The 25,949-nt window shown below is 40.8% G+C and overlaps 2 protein-coding genes across 5 annotated transcripts in view; both read left to right on the top strand.

Annotated features, from left to right (window-relative positions):
* The window catches only part of agmo (alkylglycerol monooxygenase), a 29,115-nt gene extending 8,801 nt beyond the window's left edge, over positions 1-20,314 (top strand). The window contains exons 4-13 of the mRNA XM_077598647.1: positions 3,387-3,490; positions 3,559-3,654; positions 4,463-4,529; positions 4,605-4,670; positions 4,747-4,826; positions 5,718-5,852; positions 8,976-9,092; positions 10,289-10,371; positions 10,872-10,977; positions 20,013-20,314. Of these exons, the coding sequence (XP_077454773.1) occupies positions 3,387-3,490; positions 3,559-3,654; positions 4,463-4,529; positions 4,605-4,670; positions 4,747-4,826; positions 5,718-5,852; positions 8,976-9,092; positions 10,289-10,371; positions 10,872-10,977; positions 20,013-20,090 (932 nt within the window). The 3' untranslated portion in view covers positions 20,091-20,314. The remainder of the gene's footprint in view (positions 1-3,386; positions 3,491-3,558; positions 3,655-4,462; positions 4,530-4,604; positions 4,671-4,746; positions 4,827-5,717; positions 5,853-8,975; positions 9,093-10,288; positions 10,372-10,871; positions 10,978-20,012) is intronic.
* Positions 20,315-20,535: 221 nt separating this feature from the next.
* dgkb (diacylglycerol kinase, beta) overlaps positions 20,536-25,949 on the top strand; it is a 49,366-nt gene continuing 43,952 nt past the window's right edge. Inside the window, exons 1-3 of one of the 4 annotated variants that reach the window (XM_077598643.1) lie at positions 20,536-20,665; positions 21,805-22,847; positions 24,454-24,600. In XM_077598643.1, coding sequence (XP_077454769.1) covers positions 24,528-24,600 — 73 coding nt within the window. In that variant the 5' untranslated portion in view covers positions 20,536-20,665; positions 21,805-22,847; positions 24,454-24,527. Of the gene's footprint in view, positions 20,666-21,804; positions 23,052-24,453; positions 24,601-25,949 lie in introns of those variants that run through there. The other 3 variants (XM_077598644.1, XM_077598645.1, XM_077598646.1) reach the window with 3 other exon arrangements.

Below are 25,949 nucleotides of genomic sequence, written 5' to 3' on the forward strand. Positions count from 1 at the left end.
ATCTGTTATTTGGATTTTTAAAAAAAAATCTACAATCTATATTTAAGGTCTCGCCATTCTTTTTTTAAAATTGAGTATACATATATAGCATTTAATGGATAGGCTCCAGCACCCCTGCAAACTCCCGTGCAATGCAGTAGTTGAATGAATATATCTCAAAGAGAAACTGAATATCTTGAACTGACAATTGAATGATTTTAACATATTAAACATCAAGAAAAAAATATAAAATATTTTGTTAATTTAGAAATTACTTTTTCATCTAAAATATAACATTTTTTAGCTCATATTTTTTTAATGTTTATAATCAATATTTAAGATCTCGCCATTCTTTTTTTTAAATTGACTATACATATAGTATAGCATTTAAACATGATTGTTAAATTGGATAGGCTCCAGCACCCCCGCAAACCCCCGAGCAATGCAGTAGTTGAATGAATCTATCTTAAAGAGAACTGCATTTCTTGACCTGACAATTGAATGATTTTAATGATCCACATTCTTTTTTTAGAATAATAGCTTTTAGGCTATATCTAATTTCCTGTTTGTTTTGGTCCAAAAGCCAAATAGCTATCGAGGGTGAGCCCCAAAAACAGGCGACGGTCCGTTAACATCTCCCATAAAAGTCACGGCAAATGTTCCGAAGATGTTTGCGTGGAGGCGGCCAATGTCTGCTTGATTTATCAAAATAAAAAAATAAAAAATCATTTTTTTCAGCATTTTTGAGCTTGTTCCTCCTGAACGACGCCCGCCAAACTATGCGGCGTCCCGTGGAGTTCACAGACGAGGACGTGGGTTTTTTTCAGCGAAGCCTAGCGGTTCCCACTTCCTAGCGGTGACAAGGCGCATCAATCTTCACGCGCTCACGCCGCCGGACCTCGCCAAGCGTCGTTACTGTTGCGTAAAAAAGGAAAAGAAAAGAAGGGGGAACGGAAGAGAAGTTAGCGTCAAAGTAAACACTTTCTGCTTTTTCCTCAGTAATGAGCACTTTGCCAGAGATCAACACCGCATTCGGGACTTGCTAACACTTAGCCACTTTGCTCAGCGTCGGTTTGGGTTTTTTGGGTCGTGGGCTGGAAGACTTGACGAGGTTTACGTTGTGGGAGCGGAATATAAACGTGTCTGGGGAGCAAAATATAAAGGAAAAGGAAAATAATAGCAACAAATAAGTGATGCTGTGAGGGAAAATTATTAAAAAGTGATTACAGTTATACCTTGCCACTTCACTACATTGCGGCTTGACTGCGCCGAATAAATGTGAAAGGTTTATAGTGGAGAAATAATAATAATACAGACATGAAATGTGTGTGTGTGTGCTACGGTGGTTTAAAAGTCCAAACAATGTTAAATAGACTCCATAACACTGTCTCTACATCGCGGTTATTCAACTATTCCGGCAAGTCTAGGCACCTATTAATCGTGGAAAACAAGGTATTACTGTATTACCGTATTTTCTTGCATATACGCCGCATTTGTTGCTAAAAAATAAATGATGACCGGATCAAGGGCATGGCTTATTTGCGCAGAAATTAGACTTGACATGCACAAAACTGCAAGTCTTATGGCGTCTTATACGACACAAATTGTCCAATTCAACAATTACAAGGCAATTTTAAGGGTGCGGCTTATACGCGGAGGCGGCTAATATGCGAGAAAATACGGTATACTTAAAAAGGATGTCAGTTCAATAAAAAGATATCAAATTTGACAAAGGGAAGCTTAGCAAGAAACATCAACAATTTATTGTGCTCTGTAGGCAGGATTTAAATTGAACTTTTGGAAGGTGATTCTTTTTTTATGAGTTATGGCCATTTTCTTAACAAAATGACCTCCTGAAAAAGTTGGACAAATTGCCATAATGTAAGCACATATTTATAGTATTGATTACAAAATGTGCCTGGAGTCCACCACAGCTGTCTTATCCACAAATCGGGTCTTCAGACGCTTGGGAATCGTTGAAATCCTTCTGGTTTCGTCCTAATCCCAAAGCCGTCATTTGTACTTGGAGCGTGTCAGTTCCCTCAATATCCTCGGGAATTCTTCTGGGTTTCCCCCTTTCCCGGCTGATTGGAGCTTGGAACGCTCTGGCGCTTCTCAACAACGTGTTTGTTCAGGTGCGAGAGACCCCCGACCCCCCGATTTTACGACCGTCGGACTGGGTACGCAAGTGAACTCAAGCACGTGAAATCATAAACGCCGTAAATCACAGTGTCGTACCCTAAAATAATCTTGAGAGGAACCGAAAAATACCTCGTAAACGTGTTTCGATGTAAGCTCAGCCGTGTTGTCAAACCAGAAATCGGCACTTAATTTCCCTTTATGATATTATTGGAAGGTGTCAAAGCATTCGAGGTGGTCCGTAAACATCTAGTCGATGTCGTAAAACTTAACTAGCTTGTTAAAATGAAGTGTAACGTCGCTAAACAGTAGACGAATCATTACTAAAGCTGCTAATTTAAAAAAAAAACCAATTCTTTTATTGTCAAAAAAAACCCATGTTTTTTACATTCTAATCCAGGATGCTAACATAATGTAGCATGAGCATAGACATAGATATGTAGATAAATGATGACTACCAAAACAATTAGCTCGATTGCTACATTTATAATGCACAACATTGAAAACCCTTAATAAATATGTGCCTATTTTTTACAAACTGACTATTTAAATTCCACACAACAAAGTGCACCTGCTACAATCACCCCTAAAAAGTCTCCTTTAACTTGACTTCTTAGCTAACACTGGTTAGCCCTTAGTCAAACCACTCACAGCTAGCATTAACCCGTTCTTCTCTAGTGTCACCAAGCATCAGGTTAGCAGGGTGCTAGCATAAATCTTTTTGTCAAAATTAACTATGTGCAGCAATCCCTCGATTATCGCGGTTAATGTAGACCAGACATGGCCGCGATAAACGAAAAACTGGCAACGCGCTCGTAACATAACATAAACAAATTGAAATGAACTTGGATTACAATGCAGACACACTCAAAAATAAGTTGATTCTAACCTTACACTAAACTTAATTCTAATTTAGTTTTCAATTTTGATACCTTTCTTCTCCCGGGTTGGCTCTATTTGCCCCACCTCCACCCTGACTTTCAGATGCAACCTATCGAGGGTTGTTTGCGTTTGTATTTCCTTCAGAATATTCTGAAAATGATGCACACAAATGTCCTCACAATAGGATAACGCACGACCACTTTCCAACGAGAAGTAGAATATACCCCTGTCGTATGAGGGATCGCTCCGCCATTCGCACTGACTAACAGGAAAAAAATAACACTGAAAAAATGCAACGCTCCGCCCAGTGCTCGAAAAATAGTCATTTGACTGAATTGCTTTTGCGTTTGACTTCTTCTGTCTTTCTGTGTTTGCTGTTTGTGTAGAAGTAGCCTTCTTGTGGGCGTCTCACCAGGTGCATCACAGTTCCGAGTACTATAACTTCAGCACGGCCTTGCGACAACCGCTCACGCAGCAGCTAACGTCTTGGGTGTGTTCCTACGGCGCCCCCAATAGTCGGAAAAGACCGTCACCAGTTCTATTTCCTGTCCTTTTCAGATTTTCTACGTGCCCATGGCCTTGGCCGTGCCTCCGTCAGCCTTCGCCGTCCACATCCAGCTCAATTTACTCTTCCAGTTCTGGTTGCACACAGAGGTAAATATCACGCTATTCCCCTGAGTTGGTCACTAGTAGACGTCCCATTTGAAGTGGGAGGGTGGCAGCAAATGGGCGAAGTTTCAAACGAGGCATCCAATTAGCCTAGTTAGCAGTTCAAAAATATAATACGGTATTTTCTCGCATATACGCTGTATTTGTTGCTAAAAAATGATGACTGAATCGAGGGTCCGGCTTATATGCGCACAAATTAGACTTGACATGCACGAAACGACGGTCATTTATTTCAAAATAGAGAAAAAATAAACGTCTATGAATGAAATTCAAGAAAAAAATTAACCGTATCTAGCATAAAACGTGAAAAAAACTCACTTGTGCCTGTCATTGCTCGCTCAGGGCGCCACCATCTTACCTAGAGGTCACAAACTAGACCGCTACGCCCCCACACTTCTTGGTTGTACTGCTCACATGACTTCCTTCTTGAATTTGTCTTTATGCACCCTTTAGGAATGTGCAATCCACCAATCGATTGATACAGAATCTCAGAAATACCACGTGCAATGATTTTTCTTAAGATTTTTCCCTTCAAAGTAACACATTTGTACTCCCTATTAAAACCATGAAATGGAGGTGAACATTGTGAATCAGGGGGCGGCTTATATGCGAGAAACTGTAAAATCAACGATTTGAAGGCAATTTTAAGGGTACAACTTATACGAGGAGGCGCCTAATATTCGAGGAAATACGGTAATATTGATTGGCAAGGGCGTATTGGGATACAAAGTATCGCGATATATCGTCACACCCGTTTTGTACAGGTTTAATGGCTTTTCTCCATTTTTTTTAGATAATCCGAGACCTAGGACCTCTCGAATGGATCTTCAACACTCCAAAGCATCACCGAGTTCATCACGGTGAAGATTGTAGTCATGTCGCAGTTGTATTTACATTCAATCCAAACAGGGTTTCATGATAAACCGTCCCAATAGGAAGAAACCTGTACTGCATTGACAAGAATTATGGGGGGATTTTCATCGTATGGGATCGATTGTTTGGTAAGCAAGTTCTTTGGAGGCCATTGCGGACTCAAAGTTTGCGAGCACCATTAATCCTTGGCTTGTTTTTCTTTAGGTACGTTCTCCCCAGAAAAAGACAAGGTGGTTTACGGTTTAGTTTACCCAAGCAACTCTTTTGAAATCATGACAAGTCAGGTGAGTAAGATATATAAAAATGTAAACACTTTAAATACTGTACACACTGAAAATAGTACGTCTTCACTTTATATAAATCCCCCAAAACAGGTTAATGGGAGTTTTAGTCTATGTCCTTTGTCTTGTGGCCATAGGTCCATTGTTCGCGATATGAGGGAAGACTGTAGTTCTCATTTTAGCTTGAATGGCAGTTTTTTATTCAAATTATTCTAACAATAACTGGATTTGATGAGTAGAATCATAAAAAAATCAGGTTTCTTGACATTGCTCTAATGAAAAACTGATCGTTTTTGTATATGTATATATATATCAACGGTTTATATTTAAAAAAAAAACATATATATTTTTTTGTTATTATTTTGTATAAAAATAAAAATAACAAATATATATTGTTATTATTATTATTTTTTGTATATAAACCAGTTTGATTTCGCAGGCATGTACAATATCTTGAGTAGATCCACAAAAAGTCTTAGGAAGCCATTCTTCATTTTGTTTTTTTTAAATGACAGTTTTAGGGTAATTTTCAGCATTCATTCTTCCAATAGTGATGCTAACAACTTAATTTTTTTTAAATCTCTAAATTTAGGCCATGAACCCAGTTTGATTTAGCAAATTGAAATATAATATCTCAATAAGCCATGCTCAAAAAACACATAGGAGGCCTCGCCTTTTATTTTGAAGTGACCCCTTCAGGGCTCCTTTTTTTTTTTAGAAGTTTTCTGCAAATGCTACCAAATCAAAACGGGCAACCCTAAATTATAATAATTGACATCATGGCGTGCGGGTGAAGTATGACGACTCGCCATAAAATACGAAGTCAATAAGCGCAAACATCCTTTGCTTCTCCTCCCTCATATTGTGACTCTTTCATCCTTTTTTTCCATCCAGTTCCACTATTATTCGTCCTTGTGGAGAAGGTCGACCACCTACGCCAGCCTCGCCGACAAAGTGTCAACTTTTGTCAAGGGTCCCAGCTGGACCCCCGGAGACCCTCGACTGGGCAACTACGATCACGTTCCCAAGGTGGGTGCGGGTCTCTGTGGCGGTCGACCTGCCCAAAACATTTAAAAGCTGAATTTATCACTTGGGCCACATCAAAAAAAGCCTTTGTAGACAGAGCACAATAAGTTCATTTTCACCGTCTCTGGGATTAAAACCGCATGCGGCAACAGTGGAAATGTGTGTGTGTGTGTGTCTGTGTGTGTGTGTGTGTGTGTGTCCACAAAGGCTCCAGTGGAAGGAGCCGGCGGTTAGCTTTGAAATAACGTTGATGGTGGCACATATTTAGTTCCCTCATGCGTGACTCTCGGAAAAAAAAATGTTTACGATTGGGTCGGCGTCTTAAAGGCAGCCTTGAAATCCCCGAAATGGCGGCGCTCGCCAGATGAAGCGCCAAACGACGTTACTGCAGGTGTGGCAAGGAGGGTCGGCATGGCTAGCTAGGAAAACCTCGCTTGTCTCCGATTGGTTAGTTTAATTTCGGGTTTTTCTTACATTTCCAAATGACAAAAAGAGGTCGAATGAGTCAGCAAATTCCAAAATATGGACTCACGGCTTCCAGTAAAAAAATCCAGATGACTTAATGAGCTCATTTTTGTTTTAAATCTCAGTGGAACGTTAAAAAATAAATCAATTCCGGAAATTAGTTGAGTCAAAAATAATTCAGGAGGGACTGACCAAGCCTAAACCACAAATAGTAAAACTTCAACAGGAATTAACAACCTTCTTAAAATGATTGTAATTGTGTAGAATGCAGCAAACGTTGGTTAAGCACAACTACTTTTGTCTGGATGAAGCTCCACAATTCATTCAAACTTTGTTCTAAGATGTCACTAGAAAGAAAAATTGCTACAAAAAATGGGAAAAAAATTACATTTTTCATTCCACTGGGAACTTAAAAAAATGTGTTGTGGATCGTATGTTAGAGGACAAATTGTTAAAGATATACACAACTTAATAATAAAAAAACATGAAAAATGTATTTTTTGTCCTTAATAGAATACTTAATCAGACCAGATGAAATTCTACATAATGTTTTTTTCCAGTATTTAATTTTTTTTCAAGCGCTGCCTCATTTTCATGAAAAAATGCAATTAGTGATGAAAAAAAACATATCAGTAGTATAAAAGTGGAAAATACGAAATGAATTGGAAAGAATCACAGCTATGATAAGAAAAAACTAATAAAAACTATTTACAGTGAAAAAATACAACCTGGAATACAAAAGAAACGTGTATATACGGTAAGCAAATGCATCTTTAGTATTTTTCGGAAGACCAAAAAAAACCTATAAAAGATTTGTTCAATAAATAACAAAAGTAAATAACATAACAAAAATATGTTCAGTCAAGGAAGTTTAAATACATTTCTTAAAATTGAGTACATTCAAATTAAACAAACATATGTTTGACAAATCAAAATTCTAGTATCAACAAGTAATGCTTTTTGCAATTTCTTCCAAAACAAAACGTGGCATTTCTCCCAACTATTTATGACCTATTTCTTTGTCAAAAATGTCTTCTTCTGTGTCTGTATTCTCACCCTCTTGCTACTGTGACAGTGAAATTTCCCAAATACAGGATGAATAAAGTGATCTAATCTAATCTAAATTTTAAAGAGCGCGATCTACAGCATTATTTCTGCAACAGCGTTTCCCTTAGCAGTCATGTGGACACATTGTATATTTTCCATCGAGTGCGGCTTTGCGGTTCCTCCAATAAGAGACGGATGGAAATGGCTCCTCCGCACCTTTGATGTCATTCCTCCCCGCGTTAAAATCAGTCACCAGCCGCCACATTTGAAATAGAAAATATTTATCCTCCACTCAAACACTTCAAACTGACTGATGTTTGGTTTCACATGTCACTGGCAAATCACCTCACCAAAATTCAAATGTCAACGCTAACCACGCTACGTGCAAGCACTATGAAAAGAGTCGGCAACGGGAAATTTGTTAGGCGGACTTATACCGTATTTTCTCGCATATTAGCCGCCTCCGAGTCTGTCAATCACTTACAGCACGTGTCAAAGTGGCGGCCCGGGGGCCAAATCTGGCCCGCCGCATCATTTTGTGTGGCCCGGGAAAGTAAATCATGAGTGCCGACTTTCTGTTTAATAGATTTGTTTATAGATGTATATTAAATTTCTTGATTTTCTCCCTTTTAAATCAATAATTGTAATTTTTCAATCAATTTTTTTCGGTGTTTTTAGTTCAAAAATCATTTTGTAAAATCTAAATTTAAAAAAAAAAAAAGCTAAAATAAACATTGTTTTAGATCTATAAAAACTGAATATTCAGGGTTTTTAATCCAGTTCTTTTAATCCATTTTTTTAAAAAAAAACAAATATTATATACGTTAACATGGCCCGCGAACCAACCCGAGTCTGACACCCTTGACTTGCAGGAAGTCCACCAATCAGATGGTCTGTCACTTGGTCAATCACTGTCTGTTGGTCAGTTACCGTATTTTTTCACATATTAGCCGCCTCTGCGTATAAGCCGCACCCATAATGTTGCCTTAAAATTGTTGAATTTTACAATTTCTCTCGTATAAGATGACTATGATGATTCACAATTTTCACCTCCATATTCATGGTTTTAATAGGGAGGACAAATGTGTTACTTTGAAGGGAAAATCTTGAGAAAAATCATCGCACATGGTATTTCTGAGATACTGTATCAATCGAAAGGATCGTCCTCTAGATTTCATATTCCTATTGGGTGCACGTAGATAAATTCAAAAAGGAAATCACGTGAGCAGTACAATCAGGTGATCAAAATGATTTTTGAACTAAAAACACAGAAATATAGATTAAAAAAAATACAATTATTGATTTAAAAGGGGGAAAAACGGGAAATTTAATATACATCTATATTCTTCATTTTAATTTGATCCTAAAACAGAAAGTCGGCACTCATGATTTACTTTCCCGGGCCACACAAAATGATGCAGCGGGCCAGATTTGGCCCCCGGGCTGCCACTTTGACACACGTGCTCTAAATGGTCCGTTTTTGGGTCAATCTACCCAGTTCCCTTTGGCAACGACGATCCCTGCGCGGTTGCGGCTTCGTGGTTTCATGTCTTGCCTTTTTCCGTTTTTTTTTTCCATTTTTTTTGTTCATTTTTTTTTCTTTTCCACTGGCAGGTGACCGGAGAGGAGAAGCCTCACAATCCCAGCTGCTCTCTGCCCTTACAATTTTACGTGGTGACACATTTCCTGCTTCTGCTGCACACGTACCACGAACTTTTCGAGAACCGGGCGGTACGTATTTGTCACACCAAATCCCGTTTCTTCACATTTGCGAGTTTTATTTTGAAAAAAGACACCGCTTAAGATGAACCCTAACCCTAATCCGCTCCCTAATTGAAGACTAAGCCTTCCACCGACATGATTGAACTAATGACACAGTTTGTTGCGGTGGCGGGATGCTTAGACTTTCCCTCCAAAAAACAAAGAAAAACGAGCCGCGTCTAGCACGGTGACAGGATGACTGATGGGCCTTCCCCTTCGGAGGAACTTTTGTCTATTATTTTCCACTCTCCGGAGCCAAAAGACCCCCTTCCCTTCCTCCTCCGTCAGAAAAATAAAGCATCGGGTCTCCTCGGCAGTTATCTTTGGAAGGCTTTTTTTTCCCCCTCGGGCATAGTTTTGGTTAGCCGAGAAGTGCCGTCACGCCCAAACTCCTTCCAAACTCCCAAATAAAATTGCCCGTCTTTTTTTTCGGGACGCTCCTTAGTTGTGGCGCCGCACGCACGCACACCTCCGGGCCTCCGAAACGGCAGCCGGTGGTCCGGCGGTCGACACAAAAGGCCTTAATTGTGGACTGGAGTCTTTCCCAAGCAAAATAGCTTTCAGGATGCGGCAATCAAGACTTTGGCGAAGGAAAATAACAACGGGAGCGTCAATGCCTCCCGCAATAAATCACGCCGTGCGTTTGTGTTGAGGGATTCGGCTAACGGGACGCTACGGCTATTAGGCTTTCTGGTTAAGTTGTGTTTGATCGAATGAGCAACAGAACGAATAATGCTAACTTACTGCTAAGGTGAGGGAGTGATTCACTGACTTAGCAGGTCGGTGAATGTGTAAATGACAAACCAATGGACTGGTTCACAGTGTGCTTGTGACTGACCAACTGATTGCTTGACTGACAAAAAAAAAACATATTTTCTCGCATATACGCCGTATTTGTCACTTAAAAAAAAGATGACTGAATCGAGGGTAAGGCTTATATCCGCACAAATTAGACTTGACGTGGACGAAACTGCAAGGTGACAAAAACGTAAGTCAATACGGCCGATATGGTCATTTATTTCAAGAAAAGATAAACGGATAAAACGCTTTTTTTTTTTTTTTTGATGTCTATGAATGAAATTCAAGAAAAAAATGTATCTTGCATAAAACATGCAAACCAATTGATCGGATATGTTTCCATATTTGATGCCGTATTTGGCTCCTAGATGCTGAGCCAGGTGTCCGCGCTGGGGATGAGCACCTACGTTCTCCTCACGCTTACCTCGCTGGGATTCATCATCGACTGCAGGTAACTCTCTCTCATTGGCTGACAGCGACAGACATCCTCTGCCTTTGGCCTGAAGTCAGCTGGGATAGGCTCCAGCACTCCCCGCGACCCTAGTGAGGATAAAGCAGTTCAGAAAATGAGATGAGATGAGATGAATTTTCCTTAAGACTGCTTTGACTATGTGACAAATGATGTGTGGCCAATGAATTGGGTTGTTTTTAATGCTAAACAGCAATAAAATATACTGAGGTTAGGCGATGAGCATGCTAGCTAGCTTCCAGTTAACAAAGATATACGTATTTATACACTGCAGGGATGTCAGACACATAAAATGATGCGGCGGGCCAGATTTCGCCCCCGGGCCACGACTTTGACACGTGTTGTACAGTGTGTGTTCAGTATTTGTCCTTCCTGTTTGTTGAAGAGACTTTTGTTAGAAAAGTCAATATTTACCTGTTGGAGATAAACCTGTCTTTCGTCCATTTCTCCTCACAGCTCTTTACTTCTCTTTTTTTCCCCAGGCCAATGGCGTCCATTTTAGAAATGCTACGTTGTGTCGCTATGGCAACCTTGCTGCAGTACCATCACCTGAGCGCCCCCAATTCAGCTCTGACTGCGCCCACACAAGTAAGATGTTTTTTTTTTAATGTTATTATCTAAACTCACAGTTCTTATATTTGGATTCCTGTGTGGAGTTTGCATGTTCTCCCTGGGCTTGCGTGGCTTTTGTCCGGGTCCTCTGGTTCCCTCCCACATCCCAAAACATGCACGCTAAGCTAATTGTAGGCTAAAATGCCCCTAGGTATGAGTTATTGGTTGTCTGTCTCCTTGTGATTGGCTGGCCACCAATGAAGTAGGCTCCAGCACCCTTGATCCTTGTGAGGATTAGTGGGTAATGCATGATGACAATAATAATAATTCTTTATTTTTTTTAAATACACACCTAAAAAATGATGATGAAAATGATACGCGTCTTAGAAACTGAAATTCACTTCTCGTTGAACAATGAAGTCTGAAATTTTCTCGGCGAGCGCAACGTCTTTCGTGTGCAAAGTCCGCAAATTGGCGAGCCTCGCTGGCGCTGGGTTGTACGTGGCGGCTGACCCCTCATTACGAGCGGCCCCTCTCCACAACCGCCCCCTTTGTGAAGTGTCTGGAAACAATTAGCGGCGTCTGCCGCTAATTTGAGCCGGACGGCCGCCCGGCTGAGGGGATTCGCACGTGTCCCGTCCGCAACTTCACATCTGGGCCGCTCAGGTGCGATCGATCGAAAGAAAATATACGTTTTTTTTTTTTTCCCCCGTGTTGAAAATTCTAAATAGTACGTCAATGGGTTTTCAGGGGGGATAAATGATTGTGTTTAGCTAGCATGCTAGCGATCGGCTAATCCACTCTTGAAAAGGTTGGATTAAGGCAACAGTTTGTTGAATTTGTTTTCTTCTTTTCTTTTTCTTAGTTTATTTTAAAAGAATATTTGAAATTGTTTAAATAATAAAAAAAAAAACGTTTTATTTGATGTATTTGTATCAAATGTCAAATTGTCATCATTTAGCGCATTAAGTCTAGTGGATTTCAAAATGATCCAAAATATAACACAAAGGGCTTCAAAAACACACATTTAACCTTAAAATATGACATGATATGATTAATATGAGTAATAATCACTATAGTTTGATGAAATAAATGAGACATACAAATTAAAATAATGTATAAACATTCAAATAAATAAATCACCGTAGTCATATTCCTACATCATAACATAGATTCCCATTGAAATGAATATTGATCATAAATATCCAAAAAATAAAAATGAATGACCATGAAATCATTAAAAATCATAACACAAGGAGGCAATAAAAAGTCTATGAATAAACATTAAAAATGAAACAAATTAATAGCGACAACATCAATGGCTCCGAAACATTAATCGTTCGCTTTATGAAGGATTTCTAGCATTTCGTGTCGGACAAGCCACGCCCCCTTCCTGTCTGGCCAGCCATTCGGCGTTGAAGGCCGTTAAATAGCGGCGAGTGCTCAAGGGCGCCATATATCACACGGCGGGCTTTTTTGTGCCCAAGCGTCCAGTCGGCGGGGGCCCCGGCCCAATTAAATATCAATTGACTTCATTGATGGAGCGCCGCCCGCAAACGCGTCAGCGCCGCGTCGTTAAAAGCCTGCGTCAGCCGCCATTTTGTGGCGTTTAAGCACCTGCCGCCAATGGCGGGTCTAATGGCCTGTATAAAGTGCTTGTGGTTACATCTGGGCGTAACCATCATTTTAAAAGGGGGGGAAGGGTTCTTTAGGGGGTGTCGATTATGGTTGCGATTAATATCAAAACCGAACTTTTAGGGTCATATTTTTTATCATTCGGAATAAATATGTTGCAATATTCAAGGATAAGCGCAATAAAAATTTAGTTTTTTTTACTTTTAGTGCAATTGACAGTGATAGACGTCCAATTAGTGGCTCCTTTTGTCCAATCCATTTGAAACGGGAAGGATGGCAGCCAATGAGTTAACATTTTTTCTAAAATATTTGCTTTGAAAGCATATATCTATATATATATATGTATATATTGATCGTGTTAGAACTATATATATATATATACATACATACATACATACATACATACACACGTACACACATACACACATACACACATACACACATACACACACACATGCACACATACACACATACACACATACACACTATATATACTTATATATATACATATATATGTATGTATATATATATATATATATATATATATATATATATATATATATATATATATGCTTTCATTTGGTCAATCTGACCTCAGAATTTGAAAGTTTAAAGTTCTAATGCGATCAATTAAAATGAACTACCTGGACAAAAATCATGTTTTTACAATATAAATTTCAAGTTCCTGGCCGTTTCCAAAACAGATTGCTTTTTTTCCCACTAACTGTGATAAAATTACATTTCTCATGTTACACCGGGATGAATATTAATGCGTGAAAAAAAATGTTCACCAGGCGATACATTTCACGTTATAATACGACAAATTTGGCTTTAGGGCACGATAAATGTTACACTTAACGCCATTAAAAGCCTTGGATCACTTTAAAACATAGAAAAGTTCTCACGTGGAGGATTATTTTTGAACGAGTTCGCGATTGGATGTTTTTCTTTGCACCCCACGTGTGTCAGTGAAGTTTGACGAGCGGCTATAAAAGAGGAAAGCAATCAGTCAAGGTACGACACCCTCGACCGCTAGCTCATTTGTGCTTGTCCGCCAGAGCGCCGAAAGACAAACGTCCAGGTCACGTCAATATTATGCAGTTCAAGTCCGGCACGAAGCGGCCAGGACGGCCCATCGTGCCTCTCCTTTTCCCGTGGCGAGGGGTCGCCGGTAAAAAAAAGTTTTCCAAAAAAGCTGGCGTCTGGGCGGGAAAACCCGACGTGGCTTTTGTTTGGGGCGCTGGAAACGGTGACATCATGCCAGCGGGCACAACTGGGAATGGAAAGTGGATGGGGGCGGGGTTAGCGTGGTCACCGATTGGCTGTTACTTGAGCTGGCAGCGAACGAGCTAAGCTAATGCTAACTTTTTAATAGATGCCCACTTTAGCGATGGAGAAATAATACGTACATGATTGAGTGGTTAGCGGCCATTAGCTTCCGTTAGCTTCTGTTATCTTCCGTTAGCTTCTGTTAGCTTCCGTTAGCGTCCGTTAGCGTCCGTGAGCAGGCCGTTAGCGTCCGTGAGCAGGCCGTTAACGCCTTAACCTCAAAGTTCCAGGTTCGAGGGTTCGATCCCAGGTCGGTTCTCGTTGTGTGGAGTTGGCTTGTTCACCCCGAGCTTGCGTGGGTTTTTTCAGGGTACTTCCGTTTCCTCCCACATTCCAAAAACATGCATGCTAGGCTAGCTGTAGCTGGCTAACAGTCTAAATTGTCCCTAGTTATGAGTGTTAGCGGGAATGATTGCCCTAGGTCTCCTCGTCCTTGACCTGCGATTGGCTGGCCGCCGCCTGCTGCCCATAGTTAGCTGGGATGGGCTCCGGCACCCCCCGCGGCCCTCGTGAGGATAAGCGATTGGGACGAATGAAGGCAAACGGAATCTACAGTCGCGTAGTTTCCACCTAACGAGACACTTGATCAAATATGAAGGTTTTAAACCCGCGTTTAAATATTAAGAGGGTGTCCGTTCCCTTCGGGAAGGTTTTCTCAGATCGACTCCCAAATCGTTCCAAACTAATAATACGGGACATTCATAGCGTTCCGCCATAAAAAGGCAAAAAAGTTTTATTTTTACAGGAAAGTGTTCCACAGCGCTGTATCATTTAGGAGCTTAAAAAGCCTCGCTTTTATTAAAACCCAAACGGCTCTTGGCTTCAAATCCAAATCTCCCAGCGTCCCGCCTGGAAAAGGTCTCCCCCTCGCCGCCAGTTTGTCGGTCCGTCCGTTTTTTACGGCGGCGTCTAGCGTCCGCCCGGTCGGGACGCGACGTCCTTGAGTCGTCGGAGCGGCGAAGGCCGTCCAAGTTGGCCGCCGCCGAAGCGTGACGCGGCGGAAAATGCGAGGCCGCTCGCGACGAAGGGAGACTGGAAGGAGCGTCGGAAAAGCCGTGGCGTGCCAAAGACCAGCCTTTTATTTCATCGGGAAGCTGTTTTTGGGACGGCGCCGTTATTCGTTGGGTTGTCGCTCGGGTTGCCGTTTTATTTCGTTTTGGACGCCTGGAAATTATTTGTCTTTTTAATGTAATATTCACAGAGAAAATTGAATAGGAATACAACGAGATTAGAATGGAACTATTACAAGGTTGAAATCAAAGCATGATGTTAAATTATAGATTATACCACCTGTGTCAAATTGGCGGCGCCGGGCCACCCTGACATAACAACAAATAATAACCATAAATAAATAAGTAATAACTAAATAAGTAGTCAACAACATAAATAAGTAGGGAAGTGCACATATAACAACAAAACCAAACAAACAAAGCTCTGGGCGGCCATAGGAACGTCACCCCTACCATCATGGCTTCCGGGCGGCCATGTTGGTAGGGGCGAAGTTCCTTTCAAACTTGAAGCATTGACATTATTTCTGATTCCTCCACCGATTTGTGAAATTTTACTTTATATAAATGTCAAGGCATCTACTATTCACCATGTGGTAAAAGGGCTAGATGTCCAATCCATTTGAAGGGGAGGGCTGGCAGCCAATGAAACAACTTTCATGCACTTTAAAACATTCACATCGGTATTCACGTTTAACACAATAAGGACAAGAAACTCCACTATTTTGCCTCGAAATAGACATTTTATTGTCATTCATTCATTCATCCATATCTCAAGTACATAACTGTTGTAGTTCTATTTTTTAATATTTTGCTTTGAAATAGACATTTTATTGTCATTCATTCATCCATATCTCAAGTAGATTAGTGTTATAGTTCTATTTTTTAATATTTTGCTTTGAAACTGACATTTTATTATAATTCATTCATTCATATCTCAAGTACATTAGTGTTGTAGTTCTATTTTTTAATATTTTGCTTTGAAACTGACATTTTATTGTAATTCATTCATCCATATCTCAAGTACATTAGTATTATAGTTCTATTTTTTAATATTTTGCGTTGAAATAGACATTTCATTGTCATTCATTCATCCATATCTCAAGTACATTAGTGTTGTAGTTCTATTTTTTAATATTTTGCTTTGAAACTGACATTTTATTGTCTTCCATTCATCCATATCTCAAGTACATTACTGTTGTAGGTCTATTTTTTTATTCTTTATTTTTTTTACTGCCGTCTTTTTTTTTCTCAGCCTCGTAATTTCCAGCAAAGTCCGCAGCGGGAGCGTCCAAGCGGGAGTGTCATAACTCTTGTAAATATCAGTGGGCGGATGGAAGGAGTCAAGGGGGCCATTAACCCCTTGGCCCCCCACCCCAGAGACTCATTTGTCTTTGGTGAGGAATCCCCTTGAACCCAGTCGAAAAGGCCAACCACGTTTATTCTCTTCAATCTGTGAAAATACAAACGCGCCCTTTATTTCCACCAATGAAAATCAACAAGAAATTTAGCTTCATTCCTTAACGAGATATCCCAGAAATGATCACGAGATCCTTTTCGGAGGATCGGAATCGTGGGAGAAATACTTTTTAAAAAAAATATTTATAATTATTTATTTGTAATAATTGGCTGCCATTGACGGCCATACACGTCCAATCCACTTTGACTTGGAGTTCAATTGGATTAGACGTCTATTGCTGTCAATGGCAAACCAAGAGTTTGTTGTTGCTGCACTTTTTGGACTACAGACTACAATTTAAAGTTACATTAGGTCCTAAAATAATGAAACAAGGCAGATTAAGTTGAGTATTGATTAATTGCTGCTCTGATAAATATTTATTAAAAAATTTAAAAATTAAAAATTAATCATCCGTTTTATTTTTTTTATTTGATAATTGAAGTGATGCATTTTTAATTCACCGAATAGTTTTTCTTAAGAAAAATAACTTTGAAACGCTAATCATATTTTAGGGGGAAGTCTTCGATTACATTTATAATTGATTAATTGTTACACTTGCTTTACAGATGTTATTTTTTCGGGATTATGTGAAAGATTAATTGGAAGATTAATATATTCTTTCATCATTTTTTAAAGGCAAATTAACTAAATTAAAAAATAAATGAATCGCTACAAAATACATTATTTTAAGAATTCTTTCAAAAATATATAACGCAAAAATTGTATTATAATCAATTAAAAAAATACAATACTACATTTCACAAAAAAAGCCTATTTGGGAAAAAAAGGCTCGACGTGGTAATTTAGTTGGATTATCTTTTGAAGTCGACGTGTAAAAGAAAATGTTTGAAATGCAAATTTTTCTCCGGGGAAGAATCGTAAAAACCGCTGACCAGCGCCTCGTTTTACAAGTTGTCAAAAAAGACTTGCTATGATAATTCACCTCAGGGGAAGGACCCTAAAACATACGGTTTTACCCCTGAACTGATCTTTTCCCCCTCTGCTACTTTTATCTCGTCCTCTCTGGAGAAGTCCCTGACTTTTAACCCACCGAGTGCCAAAAAAAAAGAACGTCAATCGCCGTCTTTGGCTATCGAACGCCCAAATGGTGAAATTCCGTTCTTCGACTAACCCAAATTAGCATGGCTGTCACAGTTATACATCAATCTTTGACTATGATCATATACTGTACTCGCAGAAAAGATCAACTTTGGGATAAAGCGGAAAGGAAGTGAAAATGGCGAGCTGTCTTCCGAAGACAAAGCGTCTGAACGTGGACGTTCCGCCGCGTTGATGTACGAGCCGCCACGGGATTTTACGGCGCGCCGTAAAATGATTCCCGGCGTCTTGGCAGGAGGCGACGGCGTCCTCGCGTCGCGCTCTCCAAAAAAGTCTGTTCGTGTGCTTTGATCCAGGTGAAAAATGGATGGTACAGTAGACTGTAAAAAAAATAGGTAGTAAAATTTAAAGTTAGTCTATTTTATGTGGCGGCACGGTGCGACAGTGGATTGTGGTCTGACTCGCACTTGTGAGGTCTAAGGTTTGATACCACATCCGCACCTTCGTGTGTAGAGTTTGCATGTTCTTCCCGGGCTTGCGTGGGTTTTCTCCGGGTACTCTGGTTTGCTCCCACATCCCAAAAACACACATCCTAGTTTAAATGTATGCTAAATTGTCCCGACATAAGTCATTTTTATTAGCATCAACAAGTATACCCTATTTGCTCGCATATAAGCCGCCCCCGCGTAGAACCCGCACCCTTAAAATCGTTGAATTTCTCGCATATAAGCCCCCCTGTTTCACAATTTTTCACCTCCATATTCATGGTTTTAATAGGGAGTACAAATGTGTTACTTTGAAGGGAAAATCTTAAGAAAAATCATTGTACGTGGTATTTATCAGATACTGTATGAATTAAATGTGCATTATTAGTGTCAATATATATAAGGAATTAATTCATCCAGTAATGCAAAACAGAAAATAACCAACAAATAGGAAATGTTACTTTGTTGACATCTACTGGTGAATAGGGGTATAGCAAGACTTGTGTGCAGATAAGCCGTACGTACCCTTGATTCAGTCATCATTATTTTGAGGTACAAATAGGGCTTAAATGCGATAAAATAAGGTAATCATCAATTTTATTTCTCAACTCACTCGGAATTTCAAGTGTAAAAACAATTACACTGCTGCACAATTGCCAGCAGATGGCAGCAGTGCAACTTTCCGAACAAGATCAACCCTTAAGAAGTTTTTAGGAAGTATTTAGGGCATTTTGTTGGATTTCTTCTCATCAAAAACTCAAGTCTTTCTTTCTATTTTATTTCTTTTTACGAAATAGAAACATCCATTGCTCAAATATTTTAGAATACTTCAAATCTGTGATTCCCGGCCTGCAAAAATACAGAAAAAAGGACATTCGCACTGTCCACTAAGTGGTCCAATAGTCTTAACAAAATTCCTGTCTTATGTTTAGTTGCACTTTCATCGTGCAGCAACTGCTGTTTCACATGTGTTCAGTCTGCCGTGTGCGTGTGTTTTTGTGTCTTTTGTGTGTGTGTGTGTTTGAAGGAAATATTTCTCATGGCTGCGCTCCAGAGTCTCTGGTGGGACGTTAAGCTGCCCAACGTATCCTTCCTGAGTTTTGAGCCCTCTTAAGAGTAGACAGGAAGCTATGCTAGTACTGTACGACTTTGTATGTGTGTTTGTGTTGTCATTTTAACCAAAACAATATATATTAAAAGGATTTCACTTTGAAACCTCAAACCCAGAACTTTGAGGCCGACGTGCTAGCCACTTGGATGCCGCTAAATGTAAATTAATATACTCATCTCATACAAACAACCATTCACACTGATACCTAGGGGCAATTTAGAGTGCCCAATCAGCCTACTGTGCATGTTTTTGGAATGTGGGGGGAAACTGGAGTACCCAGAGAAAACCCACACAGGCCCTGGGAGAACATGCAAACCCCACACAGGTGGCCCGACCTGGAATTGAACCCAGGACCCCTATTGTGAGGCCGACACGCTAACCACTCAGCCACCCAGCCGCTTAATAAATATAATATTTATTTTTTTCTTTAAATATACTGTTTATATTTGTATTTTATGTTACACTTTTTCCACCTCCATTTTATGTAGGCTATTTGTTTAGGTGGTTTGAATACATCTTATACAGTTGAGTTTTTCTTGTAATACATTTCAAGTGTAAGTGATGGATCAAGCTAGATTTTCGATATATTATAAGAGATGGGTGTGGTTGGCTGTATTTTCCCAAGAGTGTAAATCTAGTCTTTGTCAGTTACAGTGTGCAGTCTTAATGTGGTTCTGGTTTTACATGCTTTAAGCATGTGTTCCGCTTGTTTTGGGCTTTCACTTGTATAATGACGTGCTCGCATGTGTTGGCCATCTGTGCTGTCTCAAAGGTCACGTGATTAATTGCCAGTGACGGCGATAAACGAGCTTTCGGTCGCTGCCAACCCTCTCTGTTCAAATGGATTGGACGTCCATTTCCTGATATAAACTGTAATACTACTACTACTGTGTTTTGTTGTTGTTTGTCTCCCCCTGTCGGCCACATTATGTAATGCAACTCAAGTCATCCTTATGCGTATTTTTGTATGGGTTTGTGTTTTGTAGGTGTTGGTGTACCTCAGCGTGATGTACTGGGCAATGCAGAGTTTCTCGCATGTGTTCGTCAAGAGCAAGTTAGACTGAGAGACCAGATTGATGCTAGTGTAACGCCCCCTGCTGACTAACACTGAATTAACAACAACAAAAGCCTTTTTCATTCTTTCATTCAATTCCCACTGATTTTATTTTATTTTCATGTATTTTCTCTAATTCTGCATTGATTTTCATCTGGAATCATTATTTTTCATTTCATTGTGACTTCACTAACAACGCTTTCATTTATTTTACGGTAATTGGAAAATATTTGATTTCTGATTCATAAAAATAAATTGATAAATACTATTTTTTTCTTTCTTTTCTTTATCAAATATATTTTGATATTAAATTCCCTTTGGAGGCTTTTGTTGGGGGGGGGGGGGGGGTCATTACTGGGTCAACCTTTGTTGTAATACATATTTTTGTATTGACATACTCGCTCTCCACCCACAAATGGTTAATCAAAGTTTGAGGCACGGTCCGCACCTGACCCTGCACACTGATTACTTCCGGTCGGCAAGAAACCACCGCAGCACGTGCAACAAAACTCCAATCCCTCAATAAATATTCCCGTAGCTCTGCTAAAGCCGTGAACGTAAAGACAATGCTGAAAATGACCTCAGGTAAGGACAACTTTTCATTTTGTTCCCAGTAATGCTTGTTATCGCCGAGTTGTTTAGGTGCTAGCGAAAATAGAGTGGGTGATTTAAGCCAGTCGTATTTAGCAGGTGGTTTCCTCAAATAGTAGATTGTGCAAATTCTAGGGGTAAAGTCGCAATAACTTTTGTCAAGTTACGTGTTGGACACGTCATTTGACAAGTTATTGCGAATTTGGACACGGTGTACAATAGTTTTTTATATTTATTAGCGATGGTACCTCGATACTTGGAACTACTTTATTGCGCATGCGTGACACTGCCTTATTTCTTCTCGAGCCGTGAATGCACCATGCGTGTATACAATAGATTCACTAATAGAAATACATTATTGAATTGAATGCCTTTATTGTAATTATACATCTTATTCTTAACCGGTAGGTCACGAAAGGCACACCTGAATCCGTATATATATTTTTCGTCACTACTGGATTCTTTCAATCGCGTAGTGACTTTTATGTAGATGTGGTTTGTTCTCTCAGTTAGCAATGTCGCATCATGATGACATCATATTACGCACGACATGAGGAGAATGGCTAGTCTGATTGAGAGGTGATTGGATTGAATTGAATAACTTTATTCATCCCGTATTCGGGAAATTTCATTGTGACTGTAGCAAGAAAAGGCATAGTTATAAGTTAGACAGTACAGTCGCAAAGGCCACAGAACAACAAAGCAAAAGCACAAGCACAAAGTACAAAGCAAATCAAAGTCAATGGGATCATTAAGAATCACCAAATCAAATCATTAAAACAGAAAAGCAGCAAAAACACAAAACGAGCAAGAGTGGACAGAGCTAGTAAAATAAGCACATAGAAGGAAGTGGAGCAGCTGCTCAGTAGACTTTTTTTAAAAAAATATAAACATTTTACTGAGGACGAAGTAACAAATAAGGTGTGGCCTATGAAGTTTGTTGTTGTTTTTACAGTTAAATTGCAGTAAAACATACCAGTCTTAGATGGTTAGCATGTGGGCTAGCTGGCATAGATCACAATGGCATTGGAACCAAACCGCCAAAAGTGCAATTTCACACTTGTCAATCTGGTTTGATTCTATTTCCTTTGGCTTTTTGCATGAAAATGTTCTGACCTGACTCTTGTTCCTAGACAGGATGCTTGAAAACTGTCGTGCAAAGATAATTAGCGGTGACAGCGGGGCCTCGCAGCGACATTGGAGCTCCTGGTCCTGAGGGAGCGAATCAGGCGTGAAGGAAAACCTCACCCGAGGTGATCCCCGCAGACTTACGTAATCAGGCCCATTCAGGAAGACCCGTTGCTATATTTAGCCTTAGCAGAAGCAATGATGGAGGTTGGAAAGAGGTCCTTTTGCTCTTATGTTCTCCCAACACGCTCACTTTTGGAAGCTAGACATCTCTGAGAACGAGCCCATAACGCAAATCGACCGCAGGGGCTTAATTTGAATATACGGGTCGCCATGGTGACGGCTAGCTTTTCACCAAATGAGATGAGGGTGCTGGTAATGCTCTGTTGGCATTTAACTGTGTAGCTTAATGGACCTTGCAAATAGGCTGCTTTTAATGTCAGGCAACATTACCAGTGCACCTCAGTGACAATGACTCTGCGTCTTTTCTGACATCACTCTTTCAGTAGATAGTGGATACAAAAAGTCTACACACCCTTAAGCAAAGTCCAGTCCCTTATACGAGAGAAATGTAAATTTTAATGATTTTAAGGGTATGGCTTAAACGCAGAGGCAGCTAATATGAGAGAAAATACGCTAATATATAACACAAATAACATAAAAATACTCAATCTTATATCCACTCACTGGATTTCCCACTGGCTCGCTAAGATTGCAATAAAAAAACAAAAACAAACACTTGTCAGGGCGCACTGGATCACTGCCATCTCATTAAACAAAGAACAACAACACACTCCTCAGTAGTCGGATCCTCCACTGGTTCGGCGCCACCGTTTCTCCACACTCCTCATCCAATTCCAATCCAAAGACTCTCGCCTCAGCAGCCATCAAGATCCCCCCCCCGACGGATCTCTGCGCCCCCCCCCCACGCTCTCAATGACAAACGCTCGCACTCCTCCTCGTCCTCGCCACCCCCCGACCGGACCTTCCATCGGAGCGTGCAGAGGATCCTCCAGGAATGCCGTCCGCTCCCTGAACTCTGCGGCAGGTGAGAAACGGCACCACGCGCTGATCTTTCCGTCCGACGGATGCATGCGCGTCGCATTTTTTTTGTGTTTGTGCATGCATACACGGAGGCGTTCTCCGTCTCCCGACGGATGCGGCGCGGCACGAGCGCACACGTGAGGCGGCTGCTAATCCAACACGCCTCGGAATGACGACATAAACCAGTTTACCGTGTCGGGAAGATTCGGTAAGATCTCGACAGTTGACGTTTAAGCGGTAGGCGCATTTGCCGTGCCGTTGTAGAGACTGCTTTCGGCCATCGTACACACACAGCCGAGAGTGTAACATAATGATGCGCAGCCTTGATAGACGAGTCCCATGTCCCTAATGCATAGTGCACCATTTAGCTTCAAAACAGCTGCAGCGAGCGATGAATGCGGGCAGCGTGAACGCTGGTCTCATTAGGAGTCGGCGGGGCTGCTCGCGCCGTCATCATAGCAACGGCTCGCTCGGATGAAGCCCGCTAGATGCAGCCCAGAATGCGCCAAAAGAGGAAGAAAAGAGTCCTTGACGTGCACTTGTTGCGCTTCCAAGACCTCACGCTTAATATTTCAGTTAATTATTTTCCGGCCCAAGAATGACTAGCATGTGCGCCTCGCACTTCTGAGATCCAGTGTTCTATCCCCAATGGGTTCCGACCTTCCTGTGTGGAGTTTGCATGTTCTCCTTGGTCTTGCGTGGGTTTTCTTCGGCTAGTCCGGTTTCCTCCCGCATCCCAATAGCACGCATGCTAGGCTAGCTGGTTGAACACTCTAAATTGCCCCGAGGCATGAGTGTGAGTGTTAATGGTTGTCCGTCTCCTTGTGCTCTGCTATTGGCTGGAAATCAATTCGGGGTGTGTTCCGCCTGTTGCCCATAGTTAGCATGGATAGGCTCCAGCACCCCTGGCATCCTTGCGAGGTTAAGCGGTACAGATAATGAATGAATATTTAGAATTTTTTTTCATTCATTCATTTTCTGAACTGCTTTATCCTCATTAGGGTTGCGGGGGGTGCTGGAGCCTATCCCAGCTTTCTTCGGGCATGAGGCTGGGGGACACTCTGAATTGGTAGCCAGCCAATGGCAGGGCACAAGGAGACAAGCAACCATTCATGCTCACACTCATAGCTAGGGGCAATTTAGAGTGTTCAATCAACCTACCATGCATGTCATGGGAGGAAACCGGAGTACCTGGAGAAAACCCACGCAGGCCCGGGGAGAACATGCAAACTCCACACAGGTGGACCGACCTGGATTTGAACCCAGGACCCCAGAGCTGTGAGGCCGACGCGCTAACCACTCAGCCGCCCAACCGCCCCTATTTAAATATTGCATATTAAAATAAATATTGCAAACGACACCAATTACTCCTGTTGACACAAAATGGGTGGATATGTCCATCATGGCGATGTGTCCCCAAAATGTCTTGACTTTGACATGTTCCAATTAGTAAATGGGTCCAAATGATTACATGTCTAGAATTGCAGATTCTCGACAAGTGACTGATGCAAAACGGCTACACTTTTTTGGTTGTTTCCGCACTCTAATGTGGGCGGAGCTTGGCGCCATGGTCTGATTTGAGTGTGACACCTTCCTGTTTTTCTTGGCAGACAGTGCGCATTGAGACTGCCGCCTGGTTTGGCTTCCACGTGGCAAAAATGCTGCTCGCCCAGGCCTGAAAACCATGACGAGTGGTCAAGATGATTGGGTCACACTGACCCCTGCAGAATTCGCCCTCTTGCAGGAATACACTCAATGTGAGTATTTATCATTCATTTGATCAGTCTTTAAGTCTGCCCCCAATGGGTATCTTTTAATTATGCAATATTTACTTCTCCTGTTTCTACATGTGAAATATTCAGGTTATGAAACACCTTAATGGGAAAAATTTCTCTGAATACGAAAGAAATTCATGTTACATAACGGAAAGTTTCCAAAATGCAAACATCCATGTAACGTAAATACACTTGTAGCTTCATGTATTCTATTTTGAAATTGTCCTAATAATTTGTTCTCCAAACACCTGGCTGGTCTCCCATTGGCTCTCTCTCAACAACCTGCCGTTCTCTGATTGGCTATCAAAGTGTTCCCAAGTCGTGCTGTTGCCCAGCTTGACGACTTGCGCATTTTAGGAAATTATGAAAAGACAGCAAACGCAATCGTCGTATCAATGTCTCACCAATTGTAACATAATTTTAAATTGTATGTTTACTCAGCTGCCAAACGTTTACCCATCAACCCTAGTGGAAATGTCTTTGCATGTCCATTTCATTTTAAAGGCTTAATGCATACTTTTTTTCTCCTTTTTCGTCTTTCCTTGACATTTCATACAGATTTTTTTTTCAATTTTAAAAGGTTTAGTGGCTAGTATAAGAGACATTACAGGTTAGGGCATTTACATGTAATCCTTTGTAACGAAAAATAATTTCCTAAGTAGAGATGGCACTGTAAAGGTGCATTTTTTTTAAATTTTTTACTAACTACCACAACACATACACTGTGAACGCAAAAATCTACCTGGGTTGCCAGTGTTGAGTTATTATTGTATTTGTTGAGCCTTTTTCCGTTTCTTCTGACTGACTATAAACCTCAGCAACGCCAGCACAATTCAATTGAACGACGCCGTTGTTTCCAATCTCTCGCACTAATGATGCGTGCCACCGCGCTCTTGATTTTGGCGCCGAGCAGGAGATGCCAAAGGTTTTAAAGCGAGGGCCGTTGCCGGTGATTCATCACGCCGCTTGCCATGCCCGCGGTTTACGTTCCCCTCCGAAATGTTGACGCGTAGCAAGACGTAGTGTGGAAAGTATGAAGGGGGAGCTCGGCAGGGCGTCTGGTGCTACACACGCGTCCTTCCAAACAAACTTTTAAAGCCTGTGAGTCGGGAAAAGCGTTCCAAACAATAAGAGTGACGGCGATATAAATTGGCGTCGTCAAAGTAAAAGCGCCGAAATCTATTTTTGGGAGCATAAGTTACTATTACATTTCTGTTTGTTCTGTCACGATGTACTACAAGTGGCGTCACATGCTAACATTTTCAAAAACAGTACTCCAATTATATCTCTGAAAGACACCACTATTATTTTGTTTAAAAAAATGGCAGACC

The sequence above is a fragment of the Stigmatopora argus genome, chromosome 4 (genome assembly GCF_051989625.1).
Source record: "Stigmatopora argus isolate UIUO_Sarg chromosome 4, RoL_Sarg_1.0, whole genome shotgun sequence".
Lineage (NCBI taxonomy): Eukaryota > Metazoa > Chordata > Actinopteri > Syngnathiformes > Syngnathidae > Stigmatopora > Stigmatopora argus.